We start from the raw sequence: 21,252 nt of genomic DNA on the forward strand, positions 1-21,252 counted from the left end.
GTGAAACACAAACAGGGATGACCAAAAGGCGTACACATATTTGCCGTTTCACCTGTAGGAAAAGTGCTTGTGACAATGTTTGCTCTTCGCCCCAGAGCCTTTGGATTGCTGGGGCATTTGTTGCTCTCACAGAGGGGTATGTGTTTTAACTTGACAGAATTGCCCTAGTGTTGGTGTGCCTTCCACATCCCTGTTTGGCATGGGATGTTAGACAATGGGTAACTTATGCTTTTGTCAGACTATCCAGCAGTTTCATAAGTTGTGTGGAATGTGCAGCCCTGCAAGTATTGAGTCCATTAATTGTCTCTGGCTTAAGCCCTAAACTTAAAAGCACTTACAGATGTAAGTAACCCTACTGTTTGTAAACTGTTAGTTTGTGTTACCGTAGGATCAGGATTTTGGCTTACTGCTTCTACTTGGCCCTGAAGGAAAGTTCCCAGAAGCTCAGGATCTCAGTGACTTTGAGGAATAGCTCTGTAAGCAATGGTGAGGACTCCTATCAGTTAGCAGGGAACTGCTAGAATAAATTGGTTTTGTTTTGATTTAGAAGTGTTGGTTGATAAAATGATTCTTTCACAACACATTTTGTCTTTTGATGGGGATTTCTGGTGCAAGAGAGAAAATAATAATGAAAAATAATGATAGATGGCCATTCTCTCTTGAGTAGCTAAGCATTCTTCTGGTCTTTTTTTTACGGTAAACTTACTCCACGAAGGCATTTCCTGATAACATTGCTTCACGATTGGTTTTGAACCTGTGCTGTACTGGCACAGCATTGGGAAGGGAGTTTTGGAGTCTAGAAATCAGAGGGACTTAAGGCAGCCTTAGAGGTAATCTGAGAGGCACAATACGTTTCTGTAAATATGGTACTAAATGGAATGTGTATTTCTCATGCTGTTATCACATGTACGCATGTCACTGTTCCTCCAGTATTCATGAACCATTGCTAACTCTTGTTAATCAACACCCCCTTCCTCTTTCTATCAGCCCTACTTGTTTCATGCTAAAATTACTAAGTGAGTTATGCCTTTTGTGATACACTGAGGAAAGATTTGAAGGCACTGGAGTTTTGATCAGTATAACTACACTGGGTATCACTGTAAACTTTAAATAATTATTTATCATGTTACATATTACAAGCATATGTATCATCGGGTTGCTTGCTTTAGATGACTAAACTGGAGCATAAACATGAGAGAATTCTTAGTACACTATGCTTTTTAAGAGCAATATACTGACTACACAGTATTTCTCAAAGACCTGATTGAAGATTTATTTATTTTTTTTTAAGTCTTACCTCTTCTCCATACACTTCTAAGTTGAATTTCTTTTTTTCTTAAAAAGGGAGTTGAAGAGTCTCCATTTCATCTAACACATGCAGGAATCTGAAAACAATTTTTCCTGAGGAAAGGGATTGATTTTAAACAAGGTAATAGTTAGGGGAGAATGCAGGGACATGACTTCCTATGGAAACTAACCTAAATGTTGTTCTTCCCCTATCCCAGCATACCAGTACAACTGAAATAATCTATTTGTTTTGTTTGTGTGCCAGCTCATTTCCAGTAATGACCAAGTTCTTATCTCTTCCAAGGTGGTGTTATTCAGTAGTTATGCATATCTGAATATCTTTGGCAGAGAGATGGAGTACAGTGCAGAAAAGGAATTACAATTGCTCAGAAGTCAGAGCTTGGCAATGCTTACGGCTTCAGCTCCTGCAAACTGTTTTTTAGGAGCAGAGAAGAGAACAGCTTGCATGCCTGTTGTAAACATTCCAGTTGTCTTCCTGCCACTGTCACAGGCTGGTTTGACCAGGCTAATTCAGGGACACCCAATCTGTAGTTAGGGCTCTCTCTAAAGTACTTTTGGCAAAGCTTCATGGAAAGTGGACATTCTGGATCTGTCTCCTGAAACAGTTGTGAAGAGCTGGGCTATCTTGCTGGTGTGAGATAAGCAAGTCTTTGGCTAAGTTTTTGAATAGCTGCTCGCTGAATTTTGTTGCTGGAATAATTTTCGTGTCTATAGTTGCCCTCAGGTAGAAAAAGCACATCTTTGCTTCCTTACAATCTTACCTTTCTGGAAAAGCCAAAGGTAAAATTCCAAGAAGGCCAGGGAATGCCTGTTTTTAGGGTTTTTTTGCCTGTTTTTTCCTCTTGATGTTTGAAAATTCTCACTGTTCAACTGGTTATGATTAAAGCTTTCTGGATTTTTATTTCATTTAGTCTTAAGTTATAACATGACAACTGACAAACTTTAGAACATTATACATGTATGATCAGAATCACTTCCATCCTAATGGAACAGTTGGTTTGAATCATAAGATCTGCTCTATCTTCCAGAAAATGCATATCTTTAATTCCAACCCTGCCCTGCTCTTCAGCTGTTAATTTGTCAAAGAGGAAGCTTCCCAATTCAAACTTGCTTTGTATCCTTAGATTTTTAAATAGTAAACACTTTTTTCATAGTTAAATGCAACCACTCTACTGTAACTTATAAAAACAAGAGATTTGATTTGGTCATGGTAGATCACTTCCTTGGATATGTTAGAGTAGGAGTACAGGAATTTGGGGTTCTATTCCTTATAGTTTGACTGACTCTAATTCATGGAGGTGGTGCTACTGATATGGTTGTATGTGAGTGCATAAGGGTGACTGTGGTAATTCCCAATTATTCCAAATTGATTTAGGTGCCTACAAAGACTTGTATAGCATAGAAATGGCTTTAACTCTCTCATGGAACGTTTACAAAACTTAATACCTGCCCACAGATTTAAGATCACTTTATGAGAACTCTATAGTGGTCCTTTACAATGTAAACTGATTATGGTTTTAGTTGCTTGATGCAGTTGACACTGCAACTAAATGTTCTTTACATGTACCATACCTTTGACACATAGGGCTGGCACATCTCTCTGTAAAACACTTCACTGATGTTCTTGATTATTTCAGTGCAGGCATTATATTGCAACCCCCAAATAGGAAAATTATTGAACATATCTAACCAAAGCTTTTATTTCATTATCCCTTCAGCTTTGCCGTAAATGAGAGTACTGGGAGAAACTTGGATTTATGCCTTTAATCGTGAACTCACTTGTAAGGACTCTTCAAACAGGAAATCTTTCGTTCCAGATGTTTTCCTCAAAATACAAAAATGGAATTTCTATTTGAGCTCATATGGGAGCAACAACTGAGTGAAGTATCAGCCTTAATAATTTTTTTTAAAAATCTGGTGGCCGTGCTGAGTAGTATTTGACCTTTTTTGTAAGTACCAAAACCCTGGAATTTTAGAATTTGATTCTTTCTGGCAGGAACACTGCACAAGTATCAGAGGTCATGGATGAGGTCCCTACGAAGATGATGTCGGTGTTTTAAGCGAGCATTTATTATTCGCTTTCTTCCAGTGTGCCTGTACTCTATGTTTTAAGCCTTTCCTCTAACTGGAAAGATAACATGCAGTTTTAAACAAACCAGAAGCTAAAATCCCTCATCGTAGTAGCTGGAGCCTTAAAAGGAGCAGATGAGGAGCAGCAATATGCACACTGGAAATTTACTTAAATGTGCAATTCTTAGAGTTGCCTGTTGGTATTTTATGTTCTAGTTCATCTCCTGCCTTACAACTGATCTGTGGTTTTCCAGCACCTTGGCTTAACACTGGTTACCAAGTTCCTGTTAAGTGATTAGTCCCAACTTGCTATATAAAAACAACCTGCACATTGGGGTTTGAATGACATTCCTCATTCTTGCTTCTGGCAGTACTTGGAAAGAAAAGACTGGGAGAGTCCAGGGACACCAGTATGCGTGTCTGGATGTGCTGCTGCCTCAGATCTTTTTCTGTCTAAGTGTTGAGTAGAGAGAGAAAGAGAGAGAGAAAAGTGTGCTGCAAGACTCATCTTGAAAGGTGATTTACGCATAACAGGCATGACTAAAAGCAAAAGATTTCTCATTTTGAAGCACAGCCAAGTAAATGAGGAGAACAAAGAGTAGAAGGAAGTAAGAAGATTTAGGATTCCTAGGCTTAGTACTTGTATGGTCAAGAAAATGAAACGGAAACATACTGGGTGATGGAAATATGGTCTGCATGTGTGGATTTTCTCTCTTTTGGGTCAAGAACTGTGAATTTAGATTGGACTTCAGAGACCTGAACTCCATTGTTACTCAGTGTAAATGTCCTTCATTGTTGAAGTTCATGCTGAGCTGCATCTTTTGGTGTTATTCTGCTGTAACAGATGGAAATAAGGTCAGGTCTGTTTTGGCTGGCAGTATTCCTATTTAGATAAACCGTGAACCTGTGCTGTGCAATTTAATAATTAATCATTAAACAAAAGCAAGGCTTAATTCTAAAATGCATTTCAACTGAAATGATTTAATTAACTCCAGCTTCATCTTTTATTAGCATTGAATTTTTCATTTAAAGATCCGCAAAATAAAAAACAAGGACCCTTGGAGGAGGGAGATCTTACTTAGCACGCCAGTTTCCACTTCCATGTTCAGTTCTTCTCCAGAAAAATAAGCTTCCTACTCTCCAGCAGAGCTTTACTCTGGTGAAATCAGTCACTGAGGTGTCTTTATTAATGCGACACTCCAGGGCTACATCTCACGTCCTGAAACTGATTTTAATAAATGTAAAAGGGTGGGTTACTCATTTTCATTTTTCATGTAATAAGTGCTTAGTGGTGAAAAATGAAGAAGAGAGGTGGAAGTAGAGTGTTGTGAATACCTCGGTCTTGTCTGTTGAATTATGTCTTGTAAGACCCAAAAAAAAAAAAAAAAAAAAGGTGGCTTGGTAGGAAGCTTCGTTTCCTTGTTCTAATTTTAACTTCAGCTACTGTAGTGATAGACATTAATCATCATTCCGGAAACAGTCTATTTTTATAAATATAAATTTTATAAAGACCTATAGAATTGGAAACTACATTTTTATCTGTGATTCCTTCCAATATCGTCATGTAAATCTTATTCCAAATTAAAATCTCTTTGAAATGGTCCTTCATATCATGTTTTATTAACTCTTACGTGATTCTACAAGACTTACCGTACTTCTTGTAGCAGACCAGCGTGAGAATGGGAAAGGAGGAATCCTCTATTGGTGTATGTGTAAAACTTGTTAAGATTCTCCTATAAAGTAAAGAGTTTTGGTTTAAATGCCACATCTTACAAATTTCATCTTGAAGTCTACCTAGTTCCCCTTAAGTTCACAGAAGTTGCTTGCATGCATCTAAGTGCTGAGGTTGGCATTCAAACCAGAACTCAGTGACTTGAGAGCCAGTTCCTGCAACCAGGCAGCAGAGGCTTGCATTATTAGTCTCTAATCTTGTGACAACCCTACTAAATAAAAAGAGTAAATCATTACCTTGATGTTGCTTAACAGTAATTCTATTACAACACGGCACGTAAGGGTTTGTTTCTCTCAGACCAAGCTGGAGCTCTGAAGGGACTCCATTCAATGTATTCCAATTGCAAGACAGTTGTTTCCTCAAGCAAGAGCATCTCTTATCCCAGAGCATTGTGGTATGATTTTGTTGCAGACGTGGCGTAGGTTGTTACTGAACGTTGCTTTTGCATTGCATGCTCTCCCAAGGCTTTCACACAAATCTGGTAATCACACAGTTTTGACCGAGCGTGTGTACTGAACTCAGCTCCTGGGATGTCCTTGTATTGATAAAACTGTACACTTTAGATACACAGGCCTGTGTAAGAGCTATCCATCTTTCTTCTTCTTGTGTTCTGGACTTTCCTGTATTCCTGGAAGGATTAGCATTTTTTTTTCTACTTTTTTTCTGATAATGATGTAGAGAGAAATTTAGCGCGAGGAAACCTGGACTATGAGCCTACAGGTGCTATTGACAGATGAAAGGCTTATAATTGGCTAATTCAGAACTGATCTGTAAGCCTGACTAATCAAAATGAGGCACTTGGAGCTATGTTTGGGCAGAAAAGTGACCTGACTTGCACAGCTGCTGAACATCTGCAGCTTGTTAATTGCCTTTAATCAGTCGGGCTTAAACACTCAAGCTTTCCACTGTAATTTTTCAGTCAGTTAATCAGACTGCACTGTCATGCCAGGTAGGCACTTTTCCAAAGCACTGCGCATTTTAAGGGAGCGAAGTGGGATTTGTTTATACACACTCTTGTACATGCTGTGTGGAGAAATACACTTTCTTCTTCAAAGTGGGTGTACCACATACAGGAACATGGGGCAGTCAATCCTGTGCAGCCTCTGGTGTCTAGGAAGGAGTACTTACCTTCAGGATTTAACTGGGGCCTTGCATTAGGACTGTAAATAGGTGAATATACTTGTCAGAATGCTAATCAGAAGGGCTTTTTTGGGAGGGCAGAATGCCCACTGCAGAAGTGGCACTCAAGTCTTGCTTATAAGTTTAGTAGTTTTCTTCCCCCTAAAGGGCTGGAGGTAGAAAAACACCTTGAAAAATACTAGTGAGCTTAAATACAACAGAGCTGTCATCTTGGGTTTGGGAGAACCCAAACAAATAATAAGATGATGCACAGGCTGGCACAAATGTATTCCAGTCCTGCCACCAATATACTTGTGTGGGTACTCTTACTCAGGAGTAAATTAAGCATGACAGACTTCTAGGGTTATGGTAGATAAATACTTGATGTGTGACTGTGCAGTGGGGGAGGAGAGGAAATTTGGAAGGGAAAGAGGAACGTTTTAAATGTGTTCTTCATGTTTAAACTAGGAGAATGGAGTTAGATAGCCAAACTGTTCTCTAGCCATGTAGAGGAAATTACTGTATTTGTGGGAAGCTGTTATGGGAAGAACTCACAGTGAAATTCTTTTTTCCTTCAGAACTCAAAGCCTCAGTGAGTCATCTGCCTCCTGCTCTCCCCTCAGCCCCCCCTCCCCTAACCCTGAGAAAAAAAGAAGCAGCCCTTATTTCTGTCCTTTGGTAAATAGCACAGCTGTTGCGAAGAAGGTTGTAGTTCAGAACACCACTCACTGATCCGAGTGTCTGAAGAGGCCGACTGAAGCACTGTCAGGGGCACGAGTGGTTTGTTGAATCTCACATCTTCTGCTTTGAGCTGCAGATAACCTTTCTAACAGTGATGGAAACGATGCTGATAAGAGGGAATACCGTATTTCCAAATGCACACGGTACTAGATGATACCAAAGTGATTAAGTCCGGAAACTTACCTGTCAGGCTGGCACTGTACCTGCCGTGCCTCTGCTGCCAGGCTGCTTCCCCATGGCTGCACGGCAGCCCTGCTCCTTCAGTGGGGAGCAGTTGTGCTCCTCCTCCTCTCTGCAGGCTGGTGGCTCCTCTGCTTAGCCAGGAGGAATGAATCCTAGAGAAATGAGAGGACTGCAGGGGGTAGAAGGATATCTTAGTGGGAGAGAAGGGTGTCACGGTGCTGCTGATGCCTCCTGTGCGCTTGCACTCTGGGATTTGGCTCCCCGGCTAAATTGGGTTGGCAGGTGGCAAGAACTTAGTGACAAAGCTGGTAATTACTGAAGATGTGCTAAACACTGATCTAATGGGCTTATCATGCTCCTTAACAATGACTTGGTATTAGGAACCTCAGTGCTGGGCAATTGAAATGGGGTTTGGGTCTCTTCTTCCGAGTTGGAGATCATACTCCAAGGAATGTGGCACTTGATTGATGAACTTTGTTTACTGAGACAAAGCCAAGCAGAAGGGATTTGCAGCGAATTCTTTGCTATGAAATTTTTGCTTGAAACTCTTAATTTGGCAACATTGCACAATTCCCTTCCTTCCTGGAGTGTTCTCTTCTGTTTTAGATAGCGAAGAACATATTAATTAAATGCTTCTAATTAATCTTTGTTTCTATGCCTATGCCATTTCTATCTTTCCAGTCAACATGCTGAGTAATTTGCCTGCCACATGCTACTCATCCCCTGTAAGTTTTGTAGCTCTAAGGAGCTGAAGTGCAGGGCCTGGTGGAATTTTGCTCTAAATGCGATTGCTCGTTTGTGTTAATTGAGAAGGTGTATGGAAGAAACACACCTGACATGCGAGTCAGGAATTGTGAAGTGTCACACTTACAGAAACAAAAGTTGTGGACGAGCTTTGTCTCCCACACAGTCTTTCCCAGTGGCAGCAGTGGCATTGGGCAGACTCCCTTTTTTTTTTAAATTTTCTTATTGTTGGGTTTTTAGGTTTTTGAGCAACTCGCACATAAAGACCAGATATGAACTTGGCCTGATACTTGGGCATGAGTCCACATAAAGAGCAAATACAAACTTGATCTGTTCCTAATAGTCCTGTGTTCAGAAGATAAGCTATATCACTGTTCATTCTTTAACCCTTAGTCACCTAAGGGCTGATGGGTTTATGGTGTTTATTTCAGCAAGATGACCTAGAAAAAGAAGGGGCTTGTATTAGAGTGAGAAGGGTTGATGGTAGTGTTCTGTAGAACAGCCAAAACAGCAAATGAATGCTGAGTCTTGGAGAATAGACTCCTTGTGATTTCTGACTGACTGAACAATTTAATTTCCAAGCAAGTGGAATGAAAAGTAAAGAACAATTATGCAGCATTCCAAAGGAGCAAAAAATGCAAGCCTTAAGATTTCAAGGTGTACAGTACATAGCAAGAACTCCTTCAAAAATTCTCCTGTCCTTTATGACTAAAGGCTTGTTTTTTCACATTCAGTTAACATAACTGGTGCAGTCTTTGCACTTGTTATTCTTGTACTGTGCCAGTTGCTGGTTTTCTGGTAGACTGCACAGGGGAGGAAGTGGCAATGGAGCAATGGATATGACCCACAGTGGGATTATGTCAATCTTTGCTAATCTGTGACCATGCCAAAAGTAGATATTTTTCATCAAATTCTGTAGACAAAATTTTCAAAATTATTTTAATATGTAATGGTATAATTTTAGTTTGAAGTGTTGGGATTGTTAGGTTTTAATCTGTTGGAGAATTACCTGACAGAAATTGAAAATTATTTCCATTATATCTGGGAAATGTCTTTCATTAAAAAAGTGGCTTGCTATTTAAAAATGAATTACTAGAATGCATGAAAGATTGTCACGTGCTTTGTGGACGACGGGGAGGCTTTTTGGAAGTGTGCAATGCACTTGTCATGCTTTATAGTGCACCTCTAAAGCTGAGAGTTCTTTTTATGGATGTGGATATAAAGATGTTATCAAAGTGCACCTGTACTTTGATATAGTTATTATGTGCAGCTTTTTAGAGGATGTTGTGTATCAGTCTGTATGGTTCCAAATACTAAATAAAAGTCACAAATAGCATTAAATATTTTTCAAGTGTGCAGAAAGAGCCTTTTTTTCTTCAAGTTAGCTTTTGTAGACGTTGTGTTTTGTGGTGGCTGTAATGCACACAGCTGAATCGATGCGTCTGTGACAGGTGTGATCTGTCCTTGGGCTTGGTTTTGGGTGAAATGCTGCTGTGTTTACTGCACAAAGATGTCACGTTTGATTACTTAGGTTGAAACAGGACTAATCCCATTGACCCAAATTCCTGAATTTTCTTTGTGCAAGTGAAATCCAGCATCAGCTCTTCATTGTGTACAACAAGTGACTTGTCTTTAGAATGCCTTTAAGATTACCCAGGGTATGTATAGCAGGAAGAGATTCTGTAAATATTGTGAAAGGTTTTGCTGGAAATGTTGTATGCTCCATGTGAATTCTGTGTAGGAACAAAACTCGGGAATGAAAGGATGCTGTACAGTCTCCTTGGACATAATGTCTATTAGTTCTAGGCAGTGCACAAAACATAAGATTTTGGAGGTCATGAAGAAGGAAGCCCTTCTGTCATAGTCAATTCATCTCTTTGCAGAGTCTGGCTGCACTGTTTTAGAAGAGCTTTTCAAGGAAACAGTACAACAAAGAATGGTGCACAAAGGCCATGCTTTCTTTGTAGTTTATCTTGCCAAGAAGAGGAGTTGCTCAATAACATACACCATGTCTTTAAGAATTGAATATATGTGTATATATATGTGTGTGTGTGTTTCTTTTTTGTCTGTCATAAATAAAAGTAAGTTTTGGTGGTGAACAGTCACTGAGGCCAGGAATCAGCCAAACAAATGACCTTTGGACCATGTTTGATGTGACCATAAGAATGGAAAGAATAGGCAATGCTATGGGACAATAGGAGTAGCTGTGTGGAGTCAGATCTGAGGAGTGTTACAGATACAGAATATTCTTCCAGATGAAGAATTTGCAGCTCAGGGGCTTACTGGTGTCATTTTGAAGTACCAGAAGCTGAAATCTTGGGATCTGAGATGGATTTCTGTATTTCCAGTTTCTCAGTTGCTGTGCACTAAGCGAGATGCACTACATCATCTTTTTCTTTTTGTTTTCTTTTTGTTTGGGGGTTTTGTTTTGTTTGTTTTTCCTCTTCGTCTTTTTAAAGGCAGCTCTACAGCTTTGGAGACAGAGGTCAATGTCAGGCTAATCCTTGCTCTTAGAGTTCATTTAAACAAGATTGAAGGGGAATTAATTGTTTTCCTTTTGGTCATACTTGTGAAGCAAGTAGTGATTTCCGTGAAGAAAGGATACTATAAAAGGCCAATGTCCAAACTGTCTTGTGGAAGAAGCATGTCATTATACATTTTCATGGTTAAGTGATATGAATTGACTGTTCCCTCTCATGTCCTCCAAATTAAAGCTGTTTACTGCTGTCTTTCTGGCCCAGCTTTGCCGTGCACATTTGTTTTAATTTTAAAATCTTTACTTAAAATCCCAACTACACGTGATGTGTGTGCTCATAATTAAATTCAGCTTTTGTAGAGAGTAAGCATAATCTTGGAGAGATTTTTCTTTCTGCTGCTCATTAAAAAACAGAACCAGATCCCATCAAACCCCAAAGGTAATATTTCCCAAAGTGGTGAAATTCCCAGTAGCCTTAAATGCTGGTTATTCTAAACCATGCTCCTACCTGTTCAGTCCTTTGATCTAGTGTTTTGTGAGGAAGGAGCAGCAAAATACTTACGTTTGACAACATCCTTAGGAAATGGATGAAGAGGTTTGTATTGTGATTTTAAGGGGAACTGTCCTTGGAACTGGAATAAAGAATCCGTGTTTCTGGTACACCTACTCACTTGCAGGAGGTTTTGAGCACCAGGGGCTTCAAAGCTGATGGAGGTGGGGACAGTCCATTAGCAATACAGCCCAGCTGGGCCTTCTAATTCTATAAATTACACTTGAAGGGTTATTAACTTAGTCTGATATTCTGCTTCATAGTCAGAGTTTCCAAGTGTGAGAACAGCAAACTCGGAGATGCTTCATTGCATAGTTATTTAAAAACTGGTACCATCTACTGTGTTGTACAGCAGTGAAGTAGAGAGTGACCCTTTGCAGTGACACTGTGTCTTGAAATTGTATCACATAGTCTCTTTACAAGCAAAATAAAAGTAGAAAATTTTTGGTTTGGTTTGGTTTGTTTTTCCAGCGTCTGGCAGAAGCTGAGCTTCCCCTTTGGTGCTGGCTGCAGCAGGTACATTTTCTCAGCTGCAAGATTCCTGCAGTTCACCAGGAGAGGGACACACAGGCTTGGAGGCCTCTCAGATGACAGGGCCAAACGCTTCCTCTAAAGCAGGGCCTGCTGCATTTCTTTAGGATTCAGTTAGTAGCTTTTGATTGGGGCCAGCGAGAGAGTTTATGAATTTACTCATTGCAGGTTTTTGCTGATAAACATTCAGAAGGACTTTCTCTATAAGCTTTATGTGGTTTTGTTGGGTTTAGTATCCTACAGCAGGAATGTTTTAAAATTGCTTATATTCAGTAATTTTTTTGATCTGCACATGCTTTCACACAAAATACTCTTTTAACTGGCACTGGTAGTCTTGGGCCTGAGTTATCTTAGTCTTTTACAAGCACAGCATTCAACGAACTGATGGATGTTGTATGTCTTGCCAGAAGGCTTTAGTGCCAGAAAATGGTGAACTTATGTGTTAAGGTGGGTTTTTCACCTTTCTTCTTTTTTTCCCCTTGGACTCTTGATCTACTTTAAATCAATTTAAGTAAAATTGTAAGAGAACAGGAAAAAATATTTCATAACAACAGACTTAACTTTATATGGCAAGATGTTTGCTGGGTAAGTGTACCTGTCAGATGGGGACAGAATGGATGTTTGACTCCCTCTTAGAAATTTCTGAAATTTATTTAGGTGTTGCTTTTACGAAAGTTCAGTGGTCTGCCAGCTTAAATGCTTGAAGCTGTTTTGACATCTAAGCAGACATTATTTTGGAGTCCAACAGTGGTTCCTAATTTATTGGCCATGAGTACCTTAGTGATAGAACTGTATATAGTTCATCACAAACCAGCTTAGCAGTGAAACTGTTTAACAGTAATATCTTGGGATCGAAAACATCTGCCAAGGAAATAAATCACTTGTGGAAAGTCCCACTTTCAGTGTCTATGTATATTTGGGGAACTCCCTTTGTAGCTGTCTGCAGGAATAGGACTTTGGCAATCATGTCTGTACTTCTGCTCAGTTACGTGATTTTTTTTAAAATCTATGTTCTAGTTTAAATCATTCTACAAGCACTGATGAAAGATAGAAGCTAATCACAACCGTAGCAGCATTTTCAGTCTTTTTTTATATGGATAAAAGGAACAAAGAATGTATCTATCAAGTTTGAATAGTAAATGAAAGTGGAGTCTTCGTAATGTGTCTGAATTTATTTTAAAAAATAAAAAGCACCCAAAAAACCAAAAATACCCCAAACCAAACCAAAAACCCCCAACAACAACAACAACAACAAAACTCAAACAAAATAAAAAACAAACCCAACCAAACTAAAAAACCTCACACCAACAAAAAAAACCAAAAATCACAAAAAAAGAAAGAAAAAAAAAAAAGAAAAGAGAAGCAGCAAAGTGCTTTAGGAACTTAATTTCTACTTTGTGTTGTTGTACCAGATTTTACAGGTGTAGTCTCACTGGCATAGATGTGACCCAGTTAACTTGCTGGGTGAATACAGTTGAGGGGAGGGAGGTACTTTTGATTCAGTAGAAATCCCTTAAACTTAACTCGGAAAGCTACACATAAAAAAATTACCAACATAGAAAATTATGCTGAAATAGCTGCACTGACTTTAATTCAGTCCTTATTTCATAGAACTGTTATGTTTGGAAAAGACCTCTAAGATCATTGAAGTCCAGTGTCACCCTTGCACCAACACTGGGTTCACCACTAACCCATGTCCTCGAGTGTCACATCTACATGTAGTTAAACACCTTCAGGGATGATGACTCCACCACTTCCCTGTGCATGCCTGATAACCCTTTCTGTGAAGAAATTTTTCCTAATATATAATCTAAACCTCCTCTGCTGCAACTTGAGACCATTTCCTCTTGTCCTATCATGTGTTACCAGGTAGAAGAGACTGACCCCCACCTGGCTGCAGCCTCCTGTCAGGGAGTTGCAGAGGGTGATAAAGTCCCCCTGAGCCTCCTTTTCTCTGGGGTAAACAGTCCCAGCTTCCTCAGATGCTCCTCATAGGACTTGTGCTCCAAACCCTTCACCAGCCTCATTGTCCTTCTCAGGACATGCTCCAGCATCTCAATATCTTCCTGGTAGTGAGGGACCCTACAATACATTATTATAAAATCTTGCATTATTTTTCAAGGTTAGCTGGTGCAAGAGAATCTGTTAAATGATAACGTTCTTATACTGAGAGTTTGCAGAAGGTTCTTGTCTTCCACCTGTGCAGTCTTAGTTTTTGTGGTTTTTTTGAAACTATGCATATACTGCAAATACTTTGTGACTGTACATTGGTTTACAGACGTATTCCAAAGTCATGATATCATCTTCTGGAGCATGTGCCAAGCTCTTCGGTGACACAATCACTAAAAGTTCCAACTTTGTTTTAACATTGATAGGCTCTTTCTCTGAGGTATGGCTTACTGATTGCAGAGCAGTGCTGGCTGGCCCATTTTGAAGTTCCAAGCCAACAATATGTCTATAGATGTCCAGAGTTCAAGAGCCAGAGGGGTATGAGTAGCAATTCAGAAGCTTTTTTGATCTGAAATGTTTCTTGGTTTTAGATTGAATACATATATTGTCAAGACTTCATCTACCTTTTTAACTACACATAATAAATAAGTAGAAATATTTTTAGGACTTCTTCAGCTCTTCTCAAGTAAGCTGAAGGAAGGAATGATAGTTGAAGTTGAAAGAATAGGAATTCTTTTGGCATTGAAAGAGGATTTTTGGAAGTTCTGGCCTCATTTCTGCCCTTTGTTGCAGATTTATTGGTTTTTGTGTGATAGTGCTGCAGTTCACCCAGCAGAAGTAATTCTGATGTGTGGTTATTTGTATTTTCCCAGGATTGCCTTACTTAATAAATGAAGGGTTCAGGCGGGTAATTTGCACTTGCTCTTTTACAATCTACCCTTGGGAAGCAGACAGTTGGCAAATGTGTCACCTCTCAGTACAGTGGATGTTTCCACTGTAATCTACTTGGGACTAAACTAGTTTGCTAGAATTAATAAAATAATAAGACTTCTAACAATCCACTCCTGATCCAAGCTTATGAAAGTCAGTGAAGGATTAACAGAATGTGGCCATCCTTAATGCCCTACCATACTGTAGACTTTTATGGAAATATATAATATGTGAACCTTACATTATTCTCAGTAGAACATGACTACTGAGCTGACCTCTTGCTGCAGAAAGTGGTGTTCATGCTATATTAACGTTTTTTTTGTCACTTTTTAAATTTTCTTGCCTCGCCTGTTACTGTGCTCTTCTTGCACTGCTTTTATTTGCAGTCCATTCTTGCAGTTTCCTGTAAATTCGTCAGCAAGAGGAAGCTCTTGCTGCAGAGACAGCTCAGCCCTGCAGCGAGACGGGGGAACTTATACTGGTATTTTAGTGCTCTTGTGTTCCATTAACTAATGACAAGTAGGATTCTGCCAGCAAGAGCTGTTCCCAACAATGGCAGAGAGGGTTGGCTGCCTTCCTCGGACACTGGCCCTGCTGGAATGCAATCCAAATGCTGGTTCCAGATGGTTTTGTTCTTCCTTTTAAGGCTATCTGAGTGATGGCTGTCTTATGATGTTAAGGAAGTGAAGTAGCTCCTTTGGAGTGGGATTCTCCCTAGGCTAGCTTGGTGCAAGGCTGCTCCTCACCACTAATTTTTGTGGGGACAAATGAAGGTTAGTGGGCTGAAAACCAAACACCAAAGGTCCACGCATGACAAAATTTTGCTTTGTGAAGAAGGACATACTTAATACTCTTTCATTTCCCTGACACATGTGTCAATCAAATCCATAAAGCTTTCATGTCTTTTCGGGCTCCTTATTTGCAATTTTGATACGCAATCCTTCTGATGGCTGTTTGGTCTAGAAATTAAGCTGAATTTTCGCTCCTGAACTGTGAAACATCTAAATTTGTGCCGTCCCTTGGTGGAACACCAGCCTGTGTGTGTGAAAGGGTTTCTGTTTTGACTCTGGGACCATCTTGATAGTGTTGGAAATCACCGGAAAAGTGGAAATGGGATCTTGGAACTTGAAATGAGAAGTCCTGCTGCATTTGAATGCTGAAGTGAGGAAAGGGAGAGGACAGCATCAGAAAGGTCAGAGTGGAAAAGCAGCATGTCAGGAACATGTGTTGGATAAAGGAGACTTAATTTATTGAGGCCAAAGAGCATGGTACTGTAAGTTGTAGAGTTTGGAGGGGAAATCCAAGACTTAGGTGTGTCACACCAGAAAAGGGAAAGAGGAACTGAAGTTTTTTTCCAGTGTTACATACACACAGATGCTGTAATTTTGATTGCAGTTTTGTTATTGAGGCAGAGATAAAGCTTGTAAAGATGCTAATGCAAGCCTGGAAGGGTATGTTTTGATAGAGAACTTAGAGAGGAAAAATTACTTTAAAGCAGTGTGTGTTAATAAGTAAAGTCTAAATGGGTAATTGATATTGCAGCAAATAAGGCAAGTGAATTCAATTCACAAGCTGCTGAGCTGGAGTCCTCTATTAAGTATCTCCTGTGTGAAAAATCTGTTAGTTAAGCCACCAAGACAACTGGGTATTGATCCTTATTGAAGAGCATTGGGATTTTGTGTTGATGTGCTGATCCTTTGGCTGGCAATAGATGTGTGGTATTTATGGTTTGCTTCCCCTTCCTATAGAGCCTGACTGTGCAAGGAGCGCAGATGGGTGCCCTGTGGTGAGAGAACTGCTTTTCTAGCTGATGCAGCCATGACCAGTACCTGAAATGTTACTATCTTTTGTGCTTTGACTGTTGGGTAGTTTACAGAAAGAGATAGTGTTGTATAGAGACTTCTTCTTCCGCCTGTTTTAGGGTACAGATTCACATCCCTTTCCCCAAAAACACATGAAGTAAACTTTGCTTAACCTACTTACGTGTTTTGTCCATCCTTCAGAAACTTGCTAGTTGGTTTTGTCTTATTTGAACTTTCCAGCCTGTGATGTTGTCCGATTCTAGACAAATCAGTAAAACACTTGAATCCTTTTTAGAGCTCCATATGAAAATAAGTGTAAAACAATGGCATTTATTTATCATCAGTTGGTGATATTCATCCTGTAGAATTGTGCATTATGAGCCTCTTGAATTTGAATTTTATTCTCTTCTGTGGTTTGGGTAGCATCAAATGTGCGGGCAAGACTTGCTCTAAAGCACATCTATGCTTCAGAGTCTTTAAAAACGGCTATTATAATTTTTCTTGGGTCAAAGAGGGAAGGAACAAGCTCCAGCTATGGAGGAGAAAACATGAAATACTCATGGTGGTTCTGTGGTGCACTGCAGGTACCTGAGGCACAAGCTCTTCAGAAGCACAGGCAGCGTTTCTGACCTGTGCCTGTGCTACTGGGAGAGCCTGAAAACACTGTAAGGGAAGAGGACGACTTTCTTTTTCTCCCGTAGGAAAGATTGAAAGGTGAGCAGGAAGAAAGTGAGCGCTGGAAAATCCCCTCTGCTTTCTAGCTCGATGTCTGGCAGAGGCTTGAGGTCTGCAGGAATTGATTTACAACCTCTCTGGGAAGCCGGGAAATCTGACAAAGATAGTGCTGCCCACTGACAAGGGGGGGAACAGGAAGTAGCAAAGGAAACAAGTCACTGCCTCGGCGTCACTTTTGGCCGCAGCTCAGTGCAGATGCACAAGCGGTCGGGGCAGAGTTTCTTTCCCTTCTGTGTGGACTGTTCGGCAGCTTCGCCGGCACGTTCAACCTGGCAGTACCCACGGCAGGGAGAAGCGCAGGGATGTTCCTGTCATGCCTGAGAGGGGTCACAAGTTCTTAATGGCTTTGTCATCACAAAGGAAACAATCATTCGGGGAAACTGCCAGCAGGAAAACTATGTGTCGATCGGGCAAGGTCACCAGGTTAGTGCTCTTTGGGGGCTTGTATTTCTGTCATCTTTTCTCTTTAAGGTAGAGAGCAGGCTGCAACTAAGAGGAGAATATGGTCTCTGGGGTAAAATACTTTTAACTCGTGCAGAAAATTAAAGGATAAATAATTGGAGGGGGAAGAGATGAGGTGGGTGTTGGTTGAAAACTTTCACCAGAAAACAAAAGCAAGTTGAAGCAAGTTAAACAGAGTAAACTTACATACAACAGTGTATCTCGGTCAGGCTTGGTTCTCTGTTCCCTTTGTCTTGTAAGATTTATTTGACTTCAGAGTGTTTGTCCGGTGCCATTAATCTTTCTGAGAAACTATTGTGAAAGGGGCTGTTAAGTATTAAGAAATGGAATGTGTAGCCAGAAAAGTAGGAGAGATATGGAAGAGTATTTCAGAAGTCCTGGGGAATAAGTGGACAAGAGACCTGAAAATCCTGCAGAAAGCATCTTTGAGAACAGCTGGTGAATGTTTAGATGGTTGAATCAGAGAACTCGTTTTTGCTCAGAATGGATGAGAGCACTTAGGGGAAACTTTCATTTTACAGTTTTGCAGTATGCAGTGCTGCCTCTTTTTTTGGTAAAGCCTTTAGCAGAGACTTCAGTCTCCCTCTGCAAGATATGAGGAATACATTCATTTCTATAAGTTATGGGTTATATATGTCATGATGTATGTAAGTTATATATTCAGAAGGACACTAGCATTGGGCTTTGTTAGGTTTTACTTTCAAAATAGAGTTTATAGACTAGAGATTATGAGATATTACAGAGTTTTAGAAGTTCTCAGGCACAATTGGCATAGAGGTAGTTTTTAAAACTTCAGGTTTAATGTTTGTACTGCAGCTTTGGAGGCTGTCTTTTATTTTTTTCAGCATGACCAAAGTGGGTTCCAGGACCAACCATAAATATTATTATAACAAGTGAAAACTTTTAATACAGCTTTTGGCAGCTGTAGTTTCAGAGATGAGGGTAATGTTTTTTTACGCCTGTATACTGCAAGATGTGGAGATGATCATATCTGCCATATGTTCTGCTGAAGTTAAGCAAGAACTGAGGACTTGTGGGTTTTCCAGGATGCAATCCTTAATTGAATCAGCTTGTACTGGCTTTAACTGGGCTAAATGCCAGTAGCTCTTAAGGCCAAGAGGGGTAAGTGCTCTTCCATAATATAATCCAGATTTTAATGTGGCAGAATTTTACTTTTACTCTTGGAAGGACTTTTAGGCAGTAAAATTATGCCCTACCCTCCAATCTAGCAACTCTAACTGAGAGGATAGGTTAAAATTGCCTCACAGACGTGGATGCATCTGGTTCCTTGGTGAGTGGGAAGAAGAAGATCTGTAGCTATTACTAGAAGCTTTCACCAAATACTGCATGGGTGATGTTGCCTTCTGTTTGTAGCAGAGGACCAGTGTCAGAGAGAGCTTTGTCTTGGCTCTGGCTGCTCATTGGGGGCCCTTCCTGGTGACTTCCTTGTCAGCTCCTTGGAAGAGACTCTGCCAATGCACCAGGAGTGAAAATGTGTACTGGGGTCTTTTGGCTTGTAGTGCAAGAATATAGTTGCATCAGAAACAGCTTGGAAATATCTTTCTGTTCTCAGTGATGCCAAAGTTAACAGGCTCTGCAGGGACTTCAGTGCTTGCTATTGTGCATTCCTGGTAATGCAACATCAAACTGTTCTTCAGGTAATGCATTTTAAAAACTGTAAGAGGAATATCAAGAATGGAAGGAACCAATTCAGTGAGCTAAAAGCAACTATACTGTAGATGCTAAGACCAGAAAAATCTTTAAGAGCTTCCGTTTTTCCTTCTTGTCTCTCACCCCTGCAATAAAGATCCTGAAGTTACATAATTTTGACAGCTATGATGCAAAATAGCAACATTTGTCCTTACAGAGTTGTTTTCTGCAGTCAGGAAAAGAAGACAGATCTGCCTGGGACTAGATTCCAAATACTTAAATGGATTTTAGTAGCCTAACTCAAAGATTTCAAATCAGAATGCCAAAGTCCTCCCTAAGTGTCTGCAATGTGCCAGCAAATGAAAGTGCTTGAGGAGCTACAGATATGATGGGGAGAGCTCTAAGCCACATTGAAATCCAGATAATAGGCTTAACAGCCTCTAAATCTCTTGAAAAGCCTGGTACCTTAGGTGGGCTCTTTAGCTCAAGTAATATGTGCTTGGTTGCCTGGGGTTCAGCCATGTCTCCTCTTATTCAATTAGCTGGGCTGGGGAAGTTCTAAGTTTTGCTCTCTATTCTCTGTAAGGATCGTTCTCCTTACAGAGAATAGAGAGCAAAAGAAGAGAAATGAATGTGAATAGAGGAAGCAGAACCTGATACTCGGCTGTCCTTTCCCCTCAGTTAAATCCTGTAATCATCACACTATGGAAAAGGATTTCTTTTTTTTCCCCTCTGCTCACTCCTCTGCTTCTTTTTAAAATTTTTTTCCTGAAATTTTGGCTTTTCAAGTGGGGAAGAAAATGTCCATCCAGGCATGCTTTAGTGAGTAGTCTGACTGGTGTACTCCCATACAGAAGGCCATCATGACCTAGATAAATATTTCTGCTTTCTGTATTTACCTAGGGTGTCATACACTTGTTCCCAGTGTTTGCCTTTGGCTTCCTAGAAATTTCAGCTTCCTGATTGTTTCGGGTAACCTCTCTGAAATATTAACTGCCTCTTCTGATAGCTTTTCAACCTTAGTACCCAACACTGAAACAGTTTTACACCATACTCTACATGCTTCAGTCCTTTCTTGTTCTGTTCTTTGTAGTAAAGGCACGCAGGATTTCAAGCCCCATGATGAACTGGAAGCTGTTGGATGGCATTGAGGCTAAAGTTAGGGTTAGTTCAAGAAAAGTGGCATCAGAGTATATTTAACTGAATGAAGAGAGTCCAATTTTACTTAATCTTTTCTCTGAGCAGAACTAGAAACAGACTGAAATAACTTAATCACAAATTAATTTCTGATGTTTGAACATTGAATTTAGCCCAGGACTTACCTTTGCATTCCTTATTTCAAGGAAATTACTCTCAGTAGTACTGCAGTGTTTGCAGCCAGCTGGGTAACACTCTCCCTTTCCCTCAGGCTTTTCTGCAAGGTGTGGAGGAACAAATTGAAGGATTTAGGAAGGGGAAGGGTGTGTTAACCTCTGCTACTATTCTTTTTTTTACTATTATTCTTAAAAACTTTAAGTACATGAGTAGTCCCTTCTTGGACCTGTTAAATACAGTGCTGGTGCTGGACATTTCACTGTGGGGGAGGAAGAGGAAGGAACAACTCAACTTGGAAAGATCTCAGTCATTTAATAAGAGCACAGAGGAAGCAGCAGAAGGAAGGATACAGCTGAACACAACAAAAGTAACTTAGCTTTTGGTGAGGAGGGGAGTGATGGGGAAAATTGGGAAACCATGGTGCCTGGATGTGTCTGCTGTGAGAGCCATTCTGGGGCCTTGGATCCTCCCTCCTCTGGTTGTACCTGCCTCATGACACTGGGGACCAAAACCTAATTTTTGTGATTGAGATTTTTAGGCTGCCTAAAGAAATGAATTTAGTTTAAACTCTCCTGGTAGAAATTGCTAGGAATTTCCACTCTTTTCCACACACACATCATCAACAGGGACAAGCAGTTAGATCTGAATCCTGAGCTGATCCACTGAAAGATCTATTGACGTGCATTTCTCTTTTTCCTAACACATACTCAGTGGATATGTACTCTGCTGTTGCACTTAATCCCTCAACAAAGCTGCAACACTTCCTTGTTCTTTTCAGTTTAGGAACTTCCAGTTGCCATCTTAGGCTGGAGGGGAAAGTGCCTGGGCAGAGAGTTGTGCTGAGGCTCTTGGATTCTGTGCTGAGCCTCACTGTTGACCTCCCTTACTGTCCCTTTTGGGTAAAGGAGAAGCAAACAAGATCCATTACATCTCAGTCCTCCACTGAAAGCTTATC

At 40.2% G+C, this 21,252-nt stretch overlaps 1 protein-coding gene across 7 annotated transcripts in view; it reads left to right on the top strand.

The window, feature by feature from the left end:
- SH3BP2 (SH3 domain binding protein 2) overlaps window positions 1-21,252 on the top strand; it is a 35,129-nt gene that overhangs the window by 2,202 nt on the left and 11,675 nt on the right. The window contains exon 1 of one of the 7 annotated variants that reach the window (XM_027891425.1): window positions 5,409-5,504. The exons of 4 other annotated variants lie outside the window; for them this stretch is intronic. In XM_027891425.1, coding sequence (XP_027747226.1) covers window positions 5,440-5,504 — 65 coding nt within the window. In that variant the 5' untranslated portion in view covers window positions 5,409-5,439. Of the gene's footprint in view, window positions 1-5,408; window positions 5,505-17,067; window positions 17,295-21,252 lie in introns of those variants that run through there. 2 more of the 7 variants (XM_027891424.1, XM_027891423.1) reach the window with 2 other exon arrangements.

This window comes from Empidonax traillii, unplaced genomic scaffold (assembly GCF_003031625.1).
Source record: "Empidonax traillii isolate 1590-97213 ecotype Southwest subspecies unplaced genomic scaffold, ASM303162v1 scaffold321:size1084243, whole genome shotgun sequence".
NCBI classification, from domain to species: domain Eukaryota; kingdom Metazoa; phylum Chordata; class Aves; order Passeriformes; family Tyrannidae; genus Empidonax; species Empidonax traillii.